We start from the raw sequence: 17,968 nt of genomic DNA, 5'->3' as shown, positions 1-17,968 counted from the left end.
GGGAGGGGCTTAACATAGGGGTGGGGCATTATAAAGGGGTGGGGCTTAATGAGAAGGGGCCTGCCTACCCACTATGAAGGCGTTCCCGTATTTCTAAGGGTGATACAGGTTCGAAGGGCTGCGCTCAAGCTGGCTCACAGGGGGCGGGCCTCGAGCTCGGGGCGGGGCCTAGATCTCGGGGGTCGTCCTCGCTGTCTCGCCTACTTGCCTTCACCCGCACATCCGTTCTTTTCGGTTATTTTCTGCTACGGCCGTTCCCCGCCCTGCCTTGGGCCCACGGGGCAGTGATCTGATCTTTGGTCGGCTGGAGAAGTCGGTGAGTGAGGTCCACTAAGAGGCGGAGTCTGGGTGGAGCTTAAGGAAAGGGGTGGAGCTTAAGTTAAGTTAAGAGGTGTCACAAACGCCAAGCGGGAAAAGTTTAAGAGGCTTGAGAATTTGTTGCAGGCTGAGAAGAGGGAGGGATCCAAATGATCGACAGGGAGAAACGGTGGGTGATCGGAGGGTTAGGACTAAAGGACTAGGGAATTAATTAGACCACAGTCCCAGGTACTTGTTAGGCAGAGGCGGACCTGACGCGGGGCGGGGAGGGGCGAGGATACCGCCCGATTCTCGACAATCGGGGGCGTGACTAGAGAATGGGGCGGGGCCTGGCTAGACTTGCGTTTTGAGAGAAGCTTGAATTCATTGTTGGCTACTGGGCATAACCATCATTACCCGTGTGGTTTGAAACTTTCAGCAGAGAGGCTGGCGAGACTGAGTCCTGAAGCCTGGAGATCCCGAAAGTGGCAAAGTGTTAGGGATGTGATCTAAGCAGCCAAGGGATCAGGGTTGAGCCTTTGTACATTAAGAAGTTAGGTTCGAAGAGTAAGAACCGCAGCCTTGAGACCATGGGGAAGGGGACGTGACCATGACGAATCGGAGAACTGAAGACTTAAGAGACGGGGGCTGAGAGAATATTGGAGGACAGGGCAGACCAATGCAGACAGGGGCTGTCCAAGAACAGCCTGAGCCGTGGAGTCCTCACAGAACCCGCCGACTGACTGGTGGAAGTTTTTTTAACCACAGTCCCCGACCTTCTTCAAAAATGGGGAACGTGCAGTCGGAGCCGTCCGCGGGCGGGGGTTCCCGAAAAGAGCAGGCCTCAGACCGCGCCTCGGACTCTCGTAGGACGCCTCTGGTGGAGCCCGAGGTGACCCCCTCATCCCCTGCCATGCGCCTGGCTCGAGGGCTGGGCGTCTGGTTCCCTGGCAGTTCCGGGCCCCCGGGGCTCCTGATACCCCCGGAGTCCCAGGCCTCATCCTCAACCCTGCCCCTGACCTTAGAACTGCCCTCGCCAGTGACACCTCCTCCAGAGGAGGCGGCTGCGGCGGCGGTCTCTACACCACCCCCGCCTCCCGTGGGGACCCTGCTGCCCGCCCCATCTAAGTGGCGAAAACCCACGGGCACTGCAGTGCCTCGGATCCGCGGTCTTCTGGAGGCGAGCCATCGTGGTCAGGGTGACCCTCCGAGCCTCCGCCCTCTCCCACCGCTGCCCCGGCAACTGACCGAAAAAGACCCGGTCCTGAGGGCCCCAGCCCCACCTCCGACGCCCCTGGAACCTCGGAAACAGCTACCGCCAGCACCGTCGACTTGTGACCCGCAGCCCCCGAGCCGCAGAATCACTCTGGCCTCGTCGGCCACAAGCCCCTCAGAAAGCCAGGTCAGACACAGCAGCGAGGGTCAGGCGGCCGGGGGAGCCCACGGAGAGGGCGAAATGGCTCGGTCTGCTACTTCTGAGTCTGGCCTGAGTCTGCTGTGTAAAGTCACCTTCAAGTCGGGGCCCCATTTGTCCCCCACATCCTCCTCGGGCCCCTTAGCAGCCAAAGCCTCACTGGGGGCCAGTGGTGGCGGAGGACTGTTTGCCTCTTCTGGGGCCATCTCTTATGCTGAGGTACTGAAGCAAGGCCCCCAGCCTCCTGGAGCCACTCGTCCCTTAGGAGAGGGCCCTCGTGCAGCTCAGGAAACCGAGGGTGGTGACGGAGATGGCGAAGGGTGTTCTGGTCCCCCTTCGGTGCCTACTCCGCTTGCCCGGGCTCTACCGCCACCCCCTTACACCACCTTCCCAGGTTCAAAGCCCAAATTCGACTGGGTGAGCCCTCCTGATGGCACTGAACGGCACTTCCGATTCAATGGGGCTGTTGGGGGAATCGGGGCACCCCGACGGCGGACGACTACGCTCTCAGGGCCTTGGGGATCCCCTCCACCAAGGTCAGGTCAGACACATCCAAGTTCAGGGCCCCGAAGGCCCACACCTGCCTTGCTGGCACCACCCATGTTCATCTTCCCAGCGCCAAACAATGGCGAGCCTGTTCGCCCAGTGCCTCCAAGTCCGCAGCAGATACCTCCGCTGCCACCGCCACCGCCCACACCACCAGCCACGCCACCACCGGCACCGCCACCCACACCACAGCCACCAGCACTCCCGAGGACGCCGATACTGGTGGCCCGTCCGCCTACTCCAGGCCCTGGCCACTTAGAGTCAGCCTTGGCTCCCACCCCTCCTTCCACTTTGTCCCCGACTGCAGCTGCGGAGCAGGCCCCAGCCCCGACACCAGCCCCAGTCACATCCCAAGTTCCAGCAACCACCACCGCTGAGCTGTCACCCCCGATGCCCCAGCCCAAGATTCGTACACGCAGGAACAAAGGTCCCCGAGCGGCCCGGGGTGTTATCCGTGAAGAAGGGACTTCTGGAGATGGCCCTCGAGAACCGAATATGGCTCCGGTGACTGACAGCAGCAGTGGAGGGGGTGGCGGTGGTAGCAACGGAACCTCCACAGCTGGGGCCTCTAACAAGGGAACAGCTCGACACTGGCCGCCTTTCGAGGTGCTTAACTCCTGTCCCTGCAAGTGCTACTGCCGCCATCAACGCCGTCACCGACGTCTGCCACGCAACGTGTCTGCCTGGTGAGGGAGATGGAGGAGTGGGAAGGAGAGGGCACACTCCAAATCCTGCACCTATTTACCCTGGATGGAATAGGATTACACGCTTTGGCGTCTTGACCATAGGTTACCCACAGGTTACCTGGATCTCAATTTAGCTGAGCTCCAGGAGCCTTGGCCCTTTACTAGCCTCAGCTCAACCCCTGGTATATTCTGGGTGCCAAGCTGACCCTTGGTCTTTATTATCTGTAGCTTTCCTGCTGGTCTGACCCTAGTTACCACCTTGACCCCATCCCTGAGGGCAGTAAGGATGGTTTATCAGAGATGGGGAAAGGAAACAACTGTTTCTGGAACCTGAGGGTGGAGTAATAAGTCTCTAGGGAATTTCCCTAGTTGAAATGAATCTCCCAGTGTTCCCCAGCCCTTTACGACCCCCACCCACCCATGAGCCCAAGGTTTTGGCTACTACTTTACCATAGGGGACGTGGCCCCTTCTCCAGCTTTGCTACTATGCTAAGCCCCTGGATTTGGTTGCCAGGACTGGCTATAGACAAAACCTCCTTTGGGGTCTTGGGAGTTCCTCACCTTCCTTCCTATTCTGTATGGATAGACCCTTAGGAACCTGACAGCCTTCAGGGTTGTCCTTATGACCATGGGGGAAATGAAGCCACAGAGACTATACAAGACAGACTCTGTCAATTCATCTTCCCAGGCTGAGTACACCCACCAACCACCTGAGTGAGCCACCTTGGGTGGCCACCGTCAAGCTGGCTGGCTCCCTGGTAGCTGGCCTAGAGCACTACGACTTGCAGGCCACTCATTCTACCTGAGTGCAACTGCCCACTCCCTCTGCCTCACCCTCCTTGCCAATAAAGTACCCAGTCTACAAGCTGCCTAGCTGCCTGTCCATTCCCGACTGAGGCAGAGGGGAAGGAAGGGAAGGGAAGGAAGGGAAGGGAAGGGAAGGGAAGGGAAGGGAAGGGAAGGGGATGGCTTCCTTTAAAATAAGGTGGCTGGCCTAGGGCAGGGGTTACTGAACAGCAGAGAGGACAACCAACTGGACAGCTTTCTTGAACCCTGCAGGTGTCTTGGCTAGACTTGGTTTCCCAAGAACTTCAAAGCAGGAAACCAGCTAATGCCAGTCCAGTCTAAGTTACAATCCTGGCTCAAGGAGGCCAGAATGGATATACCCAGATATATCCACATCAGGGTCCATACCATTTATTACAGAGGCTCAAATGGTAGCCCACAGACAAAGTCAGTTTCATGTGTCATTTTAAAAATTATTTAATCCATGGCCAACATTTTCTAAAAACTGAGACACATGGTGCTTCACTGGAAAACAATCTAGTCCCCTTGCCCAGTACCAAAAGGCACTCACAGCTGGCTAGAAGAGCACCTCAGTCGGGGCCTGTGCTCTCCTGCGGGCCACTGGGCAGCTATGCTGAAAACCCAGAGCAGTGACAACTGGGAAACACTCACCCAGAAGGCCCAGAGGCCCCCAAACTCCCAAATTCTCCAGAAGCAATTATCTCCACCATCCCACTGGGGAGACTAGGGCCCATAGGAGGTTAATCTGCCTTTATTGAGGGCCAGCCCGTGCTGAGACTGCTGGACCAGCCATGCCCACCACCCTGGCCGAGGCTCAGACAATCATCTCCAGCTGCCGGGCATACTCGATGACCTGCCTGGCCAGCTCAGTGGAGGGGATGGTGCTGTCTTCTGGCTTCTGCTGCTGGCTGGCAAAGCTGTAGTAGTTGTTAGGGCCCAGCAGCCAACCTCGCTGAGGAAAGAAATGAGAAGTAGGTGGGTGACCCACAGGCTGCTCCCCACCCTGTGTAGCCACCTCCCAGTGGACCATGGCTTGTTTTGTAATGGATCACTGCCACTAGGTTTATTCTGTCTATTCTGTCTCCGTTCCTCCATGTTTGAGATGGGTACCACACTCCTCCTCCATGGGTCTAGAGGACTTAAAAAGCCTCTGAGAACGACTGTGTTTGGTCCACAGTAACTAGTTGGCAGCTGTCCCCATCACTCCTCACATTATCCTCTTGCCTCCTCTCCTGCCTCCTGGGACACCAAGGAGCCAACATCCCTGGGGACACTGCCCCACTCAAATGAAGCAGTGCAACCGTGCTGCTTCTAAGGAATTCTTAGGGCAAACTCGATACAGAGCCTAGAGTTGGACCCAGGTACTGTGCTAGGCACCACACGTGAGAGACTCTAGCCTCTTTCTACGAAAAGGCCAGCAAGCTCAGAGAGGCTGCGCCACTTGCCTGGAGTCTCATCACTGGGTTTAGTCATGGCAGTCTTTGTTCTTTTGGTGTCCCATCCTCACAGTGCACTGACACCATTCAGACAGGGAACAATATCCTCCACCCACAACCCTGATCCACAGTCCCTTGTCCCACACCCCAGCCACCTTCTTGGCATAGTCTGTCATCTTTTTGGGTGTGCTGAAGAAGAGGATCCGGGTAGCCTCAGCAAAAAGGATTTTCTCATAGGCCTTCTCAATGCATCCTGCAATTTCATCCCTGTGGAAGGTGACAGCTCTCATCACTGGGCAGACAACGTCCCAGACCCTGTCTTCCAATGGCTGACTCTAGTACTGAGGGCTCAGAAGGAGGGGACCAACTTGACCAGCCACAAAGCAGGCAAGGGCCAGAAGGGACCCAGTGTAGGTTGAAGACTTTATGCAGGTGAGGGCTGGCACAGGATGGGTCAAGACCCATGATTGAACAGTAAAAAGTAAAGAGAGGACAAAGTTTTTATAAGGCAGGAGAGAAGAGAAAAAAAAAAAAAAAGCAAAACAAAAACAAAAAAACCAAGATGGAGGCAGAGAAGGACAACCTAGGTTTAGGCGACCTTAAATGGCCATAGGTAGTTACGAATACTTCTTAAGGGATGGATTTCTACAGGTCAGTTTACCTTATTTAGGTGGGAAGTTTATATTGGTTGTGAGTTTATTGTGTGGACGTATTGTGGATTGAAAACTTAACATATAAATCTGACTGCTAAGCTATAGCTTATTGAGTCGATTTTAAGGGGTTATTGGGAGTTCATACCATAATTATTAGGGGTGGATGTTGGGAATGTAAACAGAGCAGCAGCAGAGAGGTTGCTGGGAGTATGAACAGAGTTCAAGACAGATAGACAGCCGGGAGAGGGCAGCCACGGCATGCAGCTAGCCTAGCTGGGGCAGAGAGACCACCGGGGACAGAGACTAGCTGGGTGTTAGCATGGCATGGTGCCCTAGAGCTGGATGGCATTGAGATGAAAATACCCCACAGATGCCATGTGGCCCTATGGAGCCAGCACTAGCAAGGGATAAAAGAACCATGTTTTAATAATTACCACAACAACCCACACCTCAGTCTCTAAATCTTTTCACATAGGAACCTTCACAAGAACACAACATCCTTCTTCAAGTATCTAGAGGAGGTTCTTGTATGAACGAACAAGAGAGTGTGCCTAGCATGCCTGAAGCATGGGTTCTATTCCCAGCACCACACAAAGCAGGGTGGTGGTGCAAGTTTGTAACCCCACCATGCACCACAGGAGGTGGAGGGGATACACTATGAGAAACACCAGGGTGTGCATCAAACCATAGGAATGAGGCAGTTTGGCATGTAGGGGACAAACAAGGATGGGAAGTCTGGGGGCCTGGACCCCACATACCTGATAGTATCCAGCAGGATGTCAATGAAGAAGGTATAGCTTTCAGCGGGAATGTTTCCCTTAGCCAGGAACACCTTGTTGTAGCTACCCTCCATGAGGTACTGCCAAGGCCAAGGAAGAAGAAGAGGAGGATGGAGGTGACAGGCTTTCCTTGTTCCCTTGGTGCAATCCCCGATCTACCAGAACACCCTCTGCCACTTAGCCCACCCATCCCCAGTAGACTGGGCTCTTCCTCTTCCAAGAAGCCCTACCTGGCTCACGCACACTCCCTGGCAGCCTCCTCTAGACTGGCATCTAACCACCTTCTCTCCAAACATAAGGGAGAAAGAGGTATATGTATCAACTCCATCTCCCACTACACCTACCTGCCACTCTGCCACCCTCCTTACAGCTTAGTCCTCTGGATGTCTCAGAATCTGACACAACTTCCTAACCTCAGCTCCCCGGCCTCACCCTGGCTCTACCCACTTTCTTCCACTGTCTTCTTTGCTGCCCTTTAAATATGGCAGCAGGTTTGAGCCATAGGACACAAACCACCTCTTCCGGATGACCTCTCAGCCCTTTCAGACCCTCTCTGACCTCTCCCAGGCCAAAGTGCCCAGGACACTTAATGTCTCACAGAGCACACAGGTGGCTCATTCTTTTGGGACCTCTGCCTCCACACTTTATAGACCCTATATTAGGGTTTATCTGTTTGATCCACCTTAACATTAAACTACCCTGGCGCCTGGCACATATTTGTTTTGCTGGTTAACAGAGCTGGTGATTGGTAATGGCTGATTATTCTCCCAGGAAACCAAAGTCTGAAGTGGTACCACCCACCTCACCCAGGATCTCCCTTCCCCTGCCCAGCCTCACTTGCTCGAGGGATACAGGGTGTTTGATGTAGACATTGGTCTGGATGTCCTTGGCAGGCAATCGTTCTAATTCTGTGTGGAACTCAGCCACTCGGTTCTGAGAGAGCAGGAAGAGGAGGTTGAGGCCCAGGAGCTGGTGCATGTAGGCTGACTCAGGAAGCTGCTCCCTGTAAACCAGAGAGTGGGAGGGAACCAAAATTAATAGGTCCTGGGGAGCTAACCAAGTCCCTCGTCTACCTTCCAGTAATCTTACGACTACTTGCAGAAGTTCAGACAGCTTAGGTACAGAGAGGCAAGAAAAGCCACAGCCATATGAACAGAGCATATATGGATCACAGTGATCCGTCTACTTCCCATCTGCTTAACAGTTGTCACGCGGTATCCACATCATAAAGGCATGTTCAGTAAACGTAAGTGAAACAGTCTAACCTAGGGGTTGGGGATTTAGCTCAGCGGAAGAGCGCTTGTCTAGGCGCAAGGCCCTGGCCGGTCCCCAGCTCTGAAAAAAAAAAAAAAAAAAAAAAAAACAAAAAAAAAAAAAAAAAAAAAAAACAAAAAACAAAAAAAAAAAACAGTCTAACCTAAGTAAAGCCGTAAGAACAGTATCCAGAGGCGGATGCTCAGTGAGCAGAATGCTTCCCTCAAATGAACGAGACTTTTGGGTCAATCCCTAGCACTTTGTAAACAAGACATGGGGGTGCACACCTGTAATCCCAGCCACTGGGAGGTACAGGTAGGAGTATCGCAAGTTCAAGATCAGCTACACAACTGAGTTCTCAGTCAGCTTGGGGCATACAAGACACAGCCTCAGAAAACAACAGCTGTGTATGGTGGCCCATGCTGTTAATCCCAGCACTCAGCAGGCAGAGTTCCAGGCCAGCCGAGGCTACACAAAAAAAAAAAAAAAAAAAAAAAAAAAAAAACAAACACGACAAACAAACCAGCAGGGGGCAGCACTACATATAATCTCCAGCCACAGGCAGGTAGACCACCTTGAACCCTGTCTCAAACAAAATAAAACAACCAGCAAAGTAAAGCAAAGTAGCATCCTACTGGCTGCTATAGATATGTCAGTCTGAGGAGTCAAGAATGAAGGGTAATGCGTAGCCACACTGGGAAGAGGGGCCATAGTGTGGGACCAGATAAGGGAAAACATTGGAGGGGCTGAAGAGATGGCTCAGCAGTTAAGAGCACTAGATGCTTGAAGAGCTCTGCACTTTCAGAAGTCCTGAGTTCAATTCCCAGTACCCACATAGCGGCCCATAACCATCTATAATGGGACCCTATGCATTTCTGTGGTGTTCAGACATACAAGCAGACAGAGCACACATATACATGGAAATACATAAAGAAAACAAAACTGGTTAGAAACTTACAGAAATAGACTACATAAACAAACCCAGTTTCAAGAGCTCTAAGTTACTCTTCTGGCTCTCTGGCTTCTGGGGACAGAGCTAAGAAGAGCGATGGTTCTCAGGTGAAGAAGACAGAGATAAATGAACTACCAAGGAACTACCCACCCCTACTTCAGTCCCCTCCCTAGAGGGCCCAACCTCACTTGTAATCAAAGTAGTAGCATTTGAGCTGGGCCATGTAGCGCTCGAAGGAGGGAATGTCCTTGCATAGGATGCTCCACTGGGCCCCGATTTCCAGAATGTCACCTGTGAGTAAGAGTAGAGGGACTCTCAGGTGGTGACTAGAATCCCCTTGGGATCAGCACTACAGACATCCCTACAATGACCCCAAGCCCATCACCCTCCACCAACCCCAGTGACACTCACGGGCCAGAATGAGCTGCTGTTTAGTCAGTTTGGTCCCCGTGGTTGGCAGGAAATTGAGCTCCAGCAGAACCAACTGAGAGGGAAGGAATGAAGATGAGACTTCAAATATAGATTACTTACTTTCTCTGGACTTTCTTGTCCCTACTTGGCAAAATGGAGCTCACATGCATCCTAACCCACACAACTGCTATGAGTACTAAAGGAGTCAGGACTTGTAAAGCATTTAGCACAGGGCCTGAGCACACAGAGTACCAACAGGATTACCTCATCTCACAAACATTAGTACTACTCCACTGGGAAACAGGAGGCACTCAGTGGAACCATGGGGTGGGGGAGACACCCATGACCTCAATTCTTTCTGTTGCTATTTTTGGCTTGTTTTAGTTTTTTTTGTTTTGTTTGAGACAGTAGCTCCCTAGGCAGGCCAGTCTGATCTAGAACTGGAGACCCTAGGTCAACCTCTTAAGTGCTGGGATTACAAGTATAGGACATAATGTTTAGCTATGATCCTGGGGAGACCTTCCCCTCCTCAGTCTGCCTAAGAAGGGTTAACAAGGCTATGTCAAGGAGTGTGGGGCACTAACTTTCCCCTTCCCCCAGTCCAGCCCAGACACCATTCCTTTGTAAACTTAGGGACCTAATACATATTTTCTTGCTTACTTATTAATAGTTTATATATATACCTATACATATATATATCTACATATATAATTTTTAGGACGAGGTCTACGTAGCCCCAACCTCCTCAAAGTCGCTATTGAAGACCACGCCGGCCTTGTATACACCTAAATGTGTTTATAACCGAAAATCATGCTCTTCTAGGTCCATTATGGCCTCAAACTGTTCTTGTCGCCCCTCTTCAAACAGGTGTTTCCTAACCTCTGCTCTCTCACAGCGTCCTTGGGCTTTATTTACCACGCATTCCCTTAACACCCTGTCATCTCGGCCTTATTCTTCTCACCATCTCCTCGTTCGTCAGTGTCTGATCCCACTTCTGCCTTCCTCCAAGCACCAAAGCATCTCATTCGATTCTGCCAGAACCAATCTTTCCATCACTCCCTCCCCGCTACCTTAGGGGTCGCGTTTGGCTGGCTCCAGCCGTCTCTCCCTTCTTAGTCCTCCAGGCCCACCGAATTTCGCTCTTCTCATTCCTTGGCCCGCTCTACTATACTAGCCTTGAGCTCCTCCGTCCGTCTCCTTCCCTCAAGCACTAGGCATCTAGGACCGGGCGACCCCTTACCTTCAGGCGGCCCAGCTCTTCTCCACATTTACTAAGATTCGGGCTCTTCCGGTTCCACTCGTCTTTGAGTTGCTCGTACATGCCGGCCGCTGCCTGTAGGATCCCGCCCGAGGTGGCCGCGGGCCCCGAGCTTGAAACGCCGGTTGTCCCGTTCACCGTAGCCGCCGCGGCCGCCATCTTTCGTGATGCAGCAAACAGCCGACCTGATTTACGGCAACGACGCCGAGCAATGCTCTCCCGGCGGAAGTGAGGCCGGGAGGTGGAGCCCAAAGCCGGAGGCGGAGCTACGACTGCTAGCTTCTGCCCACGGCGGGAGGAGCGCCGCGGCTCTCCTCTGGGCGCCTTCGCAGTCCGGCCCTTAATGAACATGCCACAGCTCCGCCTCTGTTGTCATTCAAAATGGTGAACGGAAGTCGGTTTGCTCCAACTGAAAACAATTCCCACAATGCTCCTCCCATTCCAGTAGTCACCATGGCCGCCCTTGCTTCAATCTGTAGAATTTCCATCTTAAGGGTACCGCCACGAGGCCAAGAGGTGGCGATGTGGAACCATTTGGAAAACTTGTCAGGTATCACTATTAGGACTGTGAGAGGACTAGCAGGTGGGATTTAAAATTAGGGCGCTCGTGTTTATTATTCTTCCACAGTTTTCTTACCTTTTTCAGACCTTTAAAAACAAGATTTATTTATTTTATGTATATGAGTACACTGTGACTGTCTTCAGACACACCAGAAGAGAGCATCCGATCCCTTTGTGAGCCACCATGTGGCTGCTGGAAATTTTAGTCAGAACTTCTGGAAGTGTAAGTAGTCAGTGCCCTTAACCACTGAGCCATCTCTCCGGTCCCCTTTTTTCTTCCTTTTGAGTTAAAATATAATTACAGACCGAGCCTTGTGGTTCACACCTTTAATCCAAGCACTTGGGAGGCAATGGCAGGCAGATCTCTGTGAGTTCGAGGCCAAACTGGTCTACAAAGTGAATTCCAGGACAGCCAGTCCTACACAGAGAAATCCTGTCTTGAAAAAATATATATATATATATCATATTTATATATGATAGTAAATATATTTTAAAATTATATTACATATATATGGTCTCCTGGCAGAAGTGAGGCCAGGAAATGGAGGAATTATACATATAACTAGTACAGGTTGAAGAGATGGCTCAGAAGTCAAGATCACTTGCTGTTTTGGCAAAAGACACAAGTTGGATTCCCGGTATCCTCATGGTGGTAACTCTAACTCCAGTTTCAGGAGATCTGATATTCTTTTCTGAACTCCAAAAACATCAGGCATACACGTGGTGCATATCCATACATGCAGCCCACACATTTGTGTATACCAAGATGGGTTTTTTTGTTTGTTTCTTTTGATTTTTCAATACAGGGTTGGAGTGGAAATTTCTGGTTGTGTCATGTGATACAAACTTGTGATGTTTTGCTGAAGCAAGAGCCGTAAGAGGACTCATGACGTTTGGAGAGTATAAGTAGGACTCCACAGACAGTGAGGGCATGCTCGCTTTGCTTGGCCATTTTTTTTTCTTTCTTTCTTTTTTTAAAATAATAGGGTTTTTTTTTTACTTTTATTTTTATTGGATATTTATGTATTTACATTTCAAATGTTAACCCCTCCCCCATCGAATCTCTCCTCCCACCCTTTCCCTGCTTCTATGAAGATGCCCCCACTCCCACCCACCCCACTCCCACTTCAACACCCTGGCATTCCCCTACTTGGGGAAACAAGCCTTCAGAGAATCAAGAGTTTATCTTCCTATTGATGCCAGACAATGCTACATTCTGCTACATATTCAGCTGGAGCTTTGGGTCCCTCCATGTGTACTCTTTGGTTGGTGATTCAATCCCTGGGAGCTTGGGGGGGGGGGTTCCTTGATATTGTTATTCTTCCTATAGTGTTGCAAACCCCTTCAGCTCCTTCAGTCCTTTCTCTAACTCATTCATTGGGGTCCCCGTGCTCAGTCCAATGGTTAGCTGCAAGCATCCTTATCTGTATCAGTAAAGCTCTGGCAGAGCCTGGAAAGAGACGTCCATATCAGGCTCCTGTCAGCAAGCACTTTTTGGCATCAGCAATAGTGACTGGGTTTGGTGGCTGCATATAGGATGGATTCCCAGGTGGGGCAGTCTCTGGATGACCTTTCCTTCAGTCTTTGCTCCACTCATTGTCCCTATCTTTCCTCCTGTGTGTATTTTGTTCCCCCTTCTTTTTTTTTTTTTTTTTTTTTTCTTCTTTTTTCTTTTTTTTCGGAGCTGGGGACCGAACCCAGGGCCTTGGGCTCGCTAGGCAAGCGCTTTTCCTCTGAGCTAAATCCCCAACCCCTTTGTTCCCCCTTCTAAGAAGGACTGAATCATCCACACTTTGGTCTTCCTTCTCCTTGAGTGTCATCTGGTCTGAGATTTTTCCCTTTCTTGTTATCATGTCTACTGATGCCCTCCTTGTTCAGGTCCCCTTTAGATAGTAATACCCTTGAGACTTCCCTGGCATCTCTAAAGGCCTTCCATACGTTTCTTCAAATTTATACAGAAACAATCTAAACATAAATGTGTGAACTATTTAAAAAAACCATACATGCCTATGGTTTAAATGTCAAAAAGCAGCAGAGGTTTCATGGTTTTTATTATAGCATTATCGTTGTATTTTGGTTTGGTTTTGATTTTTTGAGACAGGGTTTCTTTGTGTAGCTCTTACCATCCTAAACGTCTTTCATCCTTTTAAAAATAAAAATGTTTTAAAGATTTATTTATTATATATAAATACACTGTAACTGTCTTCAGTGTAAATACACACAGAAGAGGGCATTGGATCCCATTACAGATGGCTGTGAGCCACCATGTGGTTGCTGGGATTTGAACTCAGGACCTCTGGAAGAGCAGTCAGTGCTCTTAACCACTGAGCCATCTCTCTAGCCCTGGTTTTTTTTTTTTGTTTGTTTGTTTGTTTTTGTTTTGTTTTGTTTTTTTTTGGTTCTTTTTTTCCGGAGCTGGGGACCGAACCCAGAGCCTTGCGCTTCCTAGGCAAGCGCTCTACCCTGAGCTAAATCCCCAACCCCTCTGTTTTGTTTTTTAAGACAAGGGTTTTCTGGGTAGCCCTGGCTATCCAGGAACTCTTGATTTGTTGTTGTTGTTTTTGTTGGTTTTTTGTTTTTTGTTTTAATTTTTAATGGCGAAAATAAAAATACCATTAAAATCAAAGCTTCTGGGAAAACCATTTGTTCTTCCTTGTCTTGTATCTCTCCTCGAACTTGACCTTGGCCTCCGGGCTGGCCTTGTGTTTCAATGATGGGTCTCTGAACACATCCTTGTTGACACCAGTTTTATCCAACTGGGATGTCCACAGAGTGCCTTGTAGGCATGAGGTGGCTGTAGTCACAGAGGACCTGATCTTGGCTCACTTGGTGATTTTCTTCTTGCCCATGGCGGCTGTAACTTTTCGGGGATAGCAGTCAATTCCAGTCACCAGGGCGTGGCTGTGAGGGCGGTCTGAGGTACCATCATCCGAGTTCTTCCATGATGGCTTTGCGTCCGGAGTAGCGTCCAGCCAGGACCAGCACTACTTTCCTGGGTCTCATGAACTTGCCCATTTCTACAGCAAGCAGCCGACACCCAGCAGAAAGGAAAGAACAACCTTTTTTTTTTTTTTAAAGAAAAATAAAGCTTATGTGTTTTTTTTTTTTTTTTTTTTTTTTTTCGGAGCTGGGGACCTGAACCCAGGGCCTTTGCTTGCTAGGCAAGTGCTCTACCGCTGAGCTAAATCCCCAACCCCAAGCTTATGTGTTTTATGTGAGTGCTCTATCTGCCTGTACCTCTGCAGGCCAGCAGAGGGCATCAGATGGCCATGTGCTTGCTGGGAATCAGGTCCTGTAGAAGAGCGGTCAGTGCTCTTGACCGCTGAGACACCTCTCCTGCCTGAGGATCTTTCCCCCCCCCCAAATAAAGTCACTAATTTACTTTTGAGAGGGAGACTGCCACAGCACTGAAATGGGAGGACAAACCAGGAGAGGTGTCTCTCTTCCTGTCATGCTCTGGGGGTCAAATAGGTTACCAGGGTTGGCAACAAGTCCCTTTACCTGAGTAGCCATCTCACTAGCCAGAATTTCCCAATTTTATCCAATATTCACTTCCTTCGGTACATAAATATCACCCCCAAAATATCCTGACACCTGCCCCCAAAATAGCTCTATAATACATTATTCTCGGGATAGGGGGTCGCTTGCTTCTTCCTCATCTGTGCTGGCGTTTAAAGGTCAGGGCTACAATGCCCACCTGTCACATTGCTTTCTTTGTATCCTTTTGTTCTTTCTCGGACACTTCAGAACTGCCATTGTGCAAAACACACAAGCAAAACACTGGGATATGATTCGGAATGGCATAGGATTGACTTTGCTGCCCTGCAATTGGTAGAGTGGGGACCCTGAACTCAGTGGTTGATGCGACTTAGGGCTCACCCCTTCTTTCTCTGAGCAACTCGACATGAGATTGCGGCCTCTGAGGGTGAAGATGGAAGGCAGGGCCGAAAGTACAGACTTGAGCAGACACGGAGGGGCTAGACCCCAAAGCCTTTGCTAACAACACCGAGGAGAGTGTGCTAGGGAAAGCTGTGATCTCCGAGTTTGGGAGATGGAGAAGCATCAGGATTTCAAAGTCATCCTCCAAAGCCAACCTGAGTTACATGAGACCCCCGCTCCACAGGAGAGAGAGTAGGGGAGGGAGAAGTGGAGGTGCAGACGACATGGCTTAAAGCACTTGTGGCCCTCAGAGAGAATCCAGTTTTGGGTTTCCAGCTCCCGTGTGTCCCCTTACAACCATTTGTAATTTCCGTTCCAAGCGATCCAGTACCTTTTTCTTGTCTCCATTGGCACCAGGCACCCATGTGATGCACATAAACAGGAAGTACTCGCACATACAAATACAAGTCTTTTATTTAAAAAGGGGGGGATGGAGTTTGTAGAAAAACAAACAGAAGCTTGACTCTCGGGCACATATTTGGAATCTCATCATTCATAAAGCAGAGACATAAGAATCAGTGCGGGTTTAAGGGCAGCTTGGCCTACGGCTGCTCTGTTATACAGTGAGACTTAAAAAGGGGGGGGGGCATTGAGATAGGTCCTGTAGTAAGTGTGATTGCCACTGAGCATGACAGCCTGAGTTTAAATCCTGGAACTCAAAGGACAGAAGAAAATCTATTACGAGTTGTTCTCTGACCTCCACATCCATACCGTGGCATGGATGCCTACCCCTGCCCCAAACGCACACACACTAAATGAATGTAAAGAAAAATAATCAACCACAACCTCATAAATTATCACTTCCGTGTAGAATGCTCAAGCATAGGGTTGACTCCTTGCAAACTATTAGTATATGAGTACCCTGTCGCTGTCTTCAGACACACCAGAAGAGGGCATCAGATCCCATTACAGATGGTTGTGAGCCACCACGTGGTTGCTGGGATTTGAACTCAGGACCTCTGGAAGGGCAGTCAGTGCTCTTAACCACTGAGCCATCTCTCCAGCCCTCCTTGCAAACTATTACAGAACCTCTCATTGCCCATGAGCCACTAGACAGGCACTGGCTGTCACAGTCAGGGCAGCAGATAGAACACGATACAGGCCACAGACAGGACCTGGAGAGTAGAGGGGATGCCATTGTATCAGAGGAGCTGAGCTGCTGGGGCAGGTACTCAGGTAGAGCCATCTGGAAAGACAGCAGCCATAATTGCCTGTTCTGTAGCCACTCTGAATAGTTTCTCAGGAAATCAAACTGTTGAGTGGAAATCAAAGCTTGAAAGTGAAAAATTGGGCTGGGGATTTAGCTCAGTGAGGCCCTGGGTTCGGTCCCCAGCTCCGAAAAAAAAAAAAAGTGAAAAATCCCTGGTTTCTTTGGAGAATCAGTTGTGGTATGTGGTGGTTTTCTGGGAACTGTCTTATGAGAGCATGCTTTCCCGAGGCAGACATGTGGGAGGATGTTTTGCTGAGAACAGACGTGCTGTTTTTCTGGAAGCTGCCTGGAAAAGGGGCACGTGATGTTTTTGCTAGAGCAGACGCTTGAGAGAGCATGGGATGTTTGGAAAGGGTATAAATATAACCCAACAGACAGCGGACCAGGCTGTGTGATATTGGTTCGCCTTGCCACTCTTTGCTGACACCGGTCACCTTGCCTTCTTCGCTGATGATAGTTTGTTGTGACTTCAAAGATAAAAATGCACCAGAGAACTATCCAGGGTATTCCAGCAGTTTCTTACGGCATCTGCAGCCTCGGGCCGGTTGGCAGAGCCTTGCGGTTTCTTCTCCATCAAACTGCACTGCTGTTGCTAATTCATGAATGGTGTTCACAAGTAGATGGAGTTATTACTGCCAATTCATGGAAACCGAACTGCTAATATCCTGGCAACGAAGACTAGAGCTGCCCCAAAGAACTATTCCCAAACAGGTCCACATCTCCCTTTGCCCCTCTGGTGGGCGGTTGGCTGGAAGGGAGGTTAAAATGTTTAAGAACTGCCAAGCAACCAGAGCTTCCAGGGACTAAGCCACTACCTAAAGACTATACATGGACTGACCCTGGACTCTGACCTCATAGGTAGCAATGAATATCCTAGTAAGAGCACCAGTGGAAGGGGAAGCCCTGGGTCCTGCTAAGACTGAACCCCCAGTGAACTAGACAGTTGGGGGGAGGGCGGCAATGGGGGAGGGTGGGGAGGGGAACACCCATAAGGAAGGGGGGGAGGGAAGGGGATGTTTGCCAAATGTACATAAGAAATACTCAAGTTAATAAAAAAAAATAAATAAATAAAATAAAAAAACAAAAAAAAAAAAAAAAAAAAAAAAAAAAAAAAAAAAAAAAAAAAAAAAAAAAAAAAAAAAAAAAAAAAAAAAAAAAAAAAAAAAAAAAAAAAAAAAAAAAAAAAACAAAAAAACAAAAACAAAACAAAAAAAAAAAAACAGTAAAGGGGGCTTAGTGGTTAAGAGCACTGACTGCTCTTCTAGAGGTCCTGAGTTCAATTCCCAGCTCACAACCATCTGTGATGGAGATCTGATGCTCTCTTCTGGTGTGTCTGAAGAGAGTGACAGTGTATTCATATAAATAAATCTTTAAAAAAAAAAAAAAAAAAAAGGAGGAGGAGGAGTTGGGGATTTAGCTCAGTGGTAGAGCGCTTGCCTAGCAAGCAAGGCCCTGGGTTTGGTCCCCCAGCTCGAAAAAAAGAAGAAGAAGAAGAAGAAGAAGAAGAAGAAGAAGGAGGAGGAGGAGGAGGAGGAGGAGGAGGAGGAGGAGGAGGAGGAGGAGGAGGAGGAGGAGGAGGAGGAGGAGGAGGAGGAGGAGGAGGAGGAGGAGAGAGATGGCTCAGTGGTTAAGAGCGCTGACTGCTCTTCCAGAGGTCCTGAGTTCAATTCCCAGCAACCACATGGTGGCTCACAACCATCTGTAATGAGATCTGGTGCCTTCTTCTGGTGTGTCTGAAGACAGCTATAGTGTACTCACATACATA

At 49.7% G+C, this 17,968-nt stretch overlaps 2 protein-coding genes and 1 pseudogene across 3 annotated transcripts; 1 reads left to right on the top strand and 2 right to left on the bottom strand.

Moving 5' to 3' along the window:
* Positions 1-50: 50 nt before the first annotated feature.
* Ggn (gametogenetin) lies at positions 51-3,808 on the top strand. 2 transcript variants are annotated; one of them, XM_032894017.1, is made up of 3 exons: positions 51-316; positions 1,066-2,943; positions 3,632-3,808. In XM_032894017.1, the coding sequence occupies exons 2-3, from the start codon at positions 1,085-1,087 to the stop codon at positions 3,747-3,749; spliced, it is 1,977 nt and encodes a 658-aa protein (XP_032749908.1). In that variant the 5' UTR covers positions 51-316; positions 1,066-1,084; the 3' UTR covers positions 3,750-3,808. The 2 variants fall into 2 exon arrangements, with proteins under 2 accessions (XP_032749908.1, XP_032749906.1); XM_032894015.1 differs by having other exon boundaries at positions 740-2,943.
* Positions 3,809-4,124: 316 nt separating this feature from the next.
* Positions 4,125-10,875, bottom strand: Psmd8 (proteasome 26S subunit, non-ATPase 8). The gene is made up of 7 exons (XM_032894014.1): positions 10,476-10,875; positions 9,236-9,308; positions 9,013-9,115; positions 7,456-7,621; positions 6,598-6,698; positions 5,342-5,453; positions 4,125-4,702 (listed from the first exon to the last, which is right to left on the bottom strand). The coding sequence occupies exons 1-7, from the start codon at positions 10,842-10,844 to the stop codon at positions 4,565-4,567; spliced, it is 1,062 nt and encodes a 353-aa protein (XP_032749905.1). The 5' UTR covers positions 10,845-10,875; the 3' UTR covers positions 4,125-4,564.
* Positions 10,876-13,675: 2,800 nt separating this feature from the next.
* On the bottom strand, positions 13,676-14,069 carry LOC116894464 (annotated as a pseudogene).
* Positions 14,070-17,968: the final 3,899 nt, after the last annotated feature.

Source organism: Rattus rattus, chromosome 2, assembly GCF_011064425.1.
Source record: "Rattus rattus isolate New Zealand chromosome 2, Rrattus_CSIRO_v1, whole genome shotgun sequence".
Classification (NCBI taxonomy): Eukaryota; Metazoa; Chordata; class Mammalia; order Rodentia; family Muridae; genus Rattus; species Rattus rattus.
Note: the sequence above shows the minus strand (reverse complement) of the source record. Positions and strands in the feature narration are given on the sequence as shown.

What these genes read in the sequence shown, in the direction of transcription:
- Ggn (XM_032894015.1), top strand. Translation starts at nt 977, where the DNA reads ATGCAGACAGGGGCTGTCCAAGAACAGCCTGAGCCGTGGAGTCCTCAC. An exon ending in CCACGCAACGTGTCTGCCTG is followed by an intron (nt 2,944 to 3,631) that starts GTGAGGGAGATG and finishes TCATCTTCCCAG; the next exon opens with GCTGAGTACACCCACCAACC.
- Psmd8 (XM_032894014.1), bottom strand. Translation starts at nt 10,844, where the DNA reads ATGTTCATTAAGGGCCGGACTGCGAAGGCGCCCAGAGGAGAGCCGCGG. An exon ending in AAGAGCTGGGCCGCCTGAAG is followed by an intron (nt 9,309 to 10,475) that starts GTAAGGGGTCGC and finishes CTTCCCTCTCAG; the next exon opens with TTGGTTCTGCTGGAGCTCAA. An exon ending in ACAGCAGCTCATTCTGGCCC is followed by an intron (nt 9,116 to 9,235) that starts GTGAGTGTCACT and finishes TCTTACTCACAG; the next exon opens with GTGACATTCTGGAAATCGGG.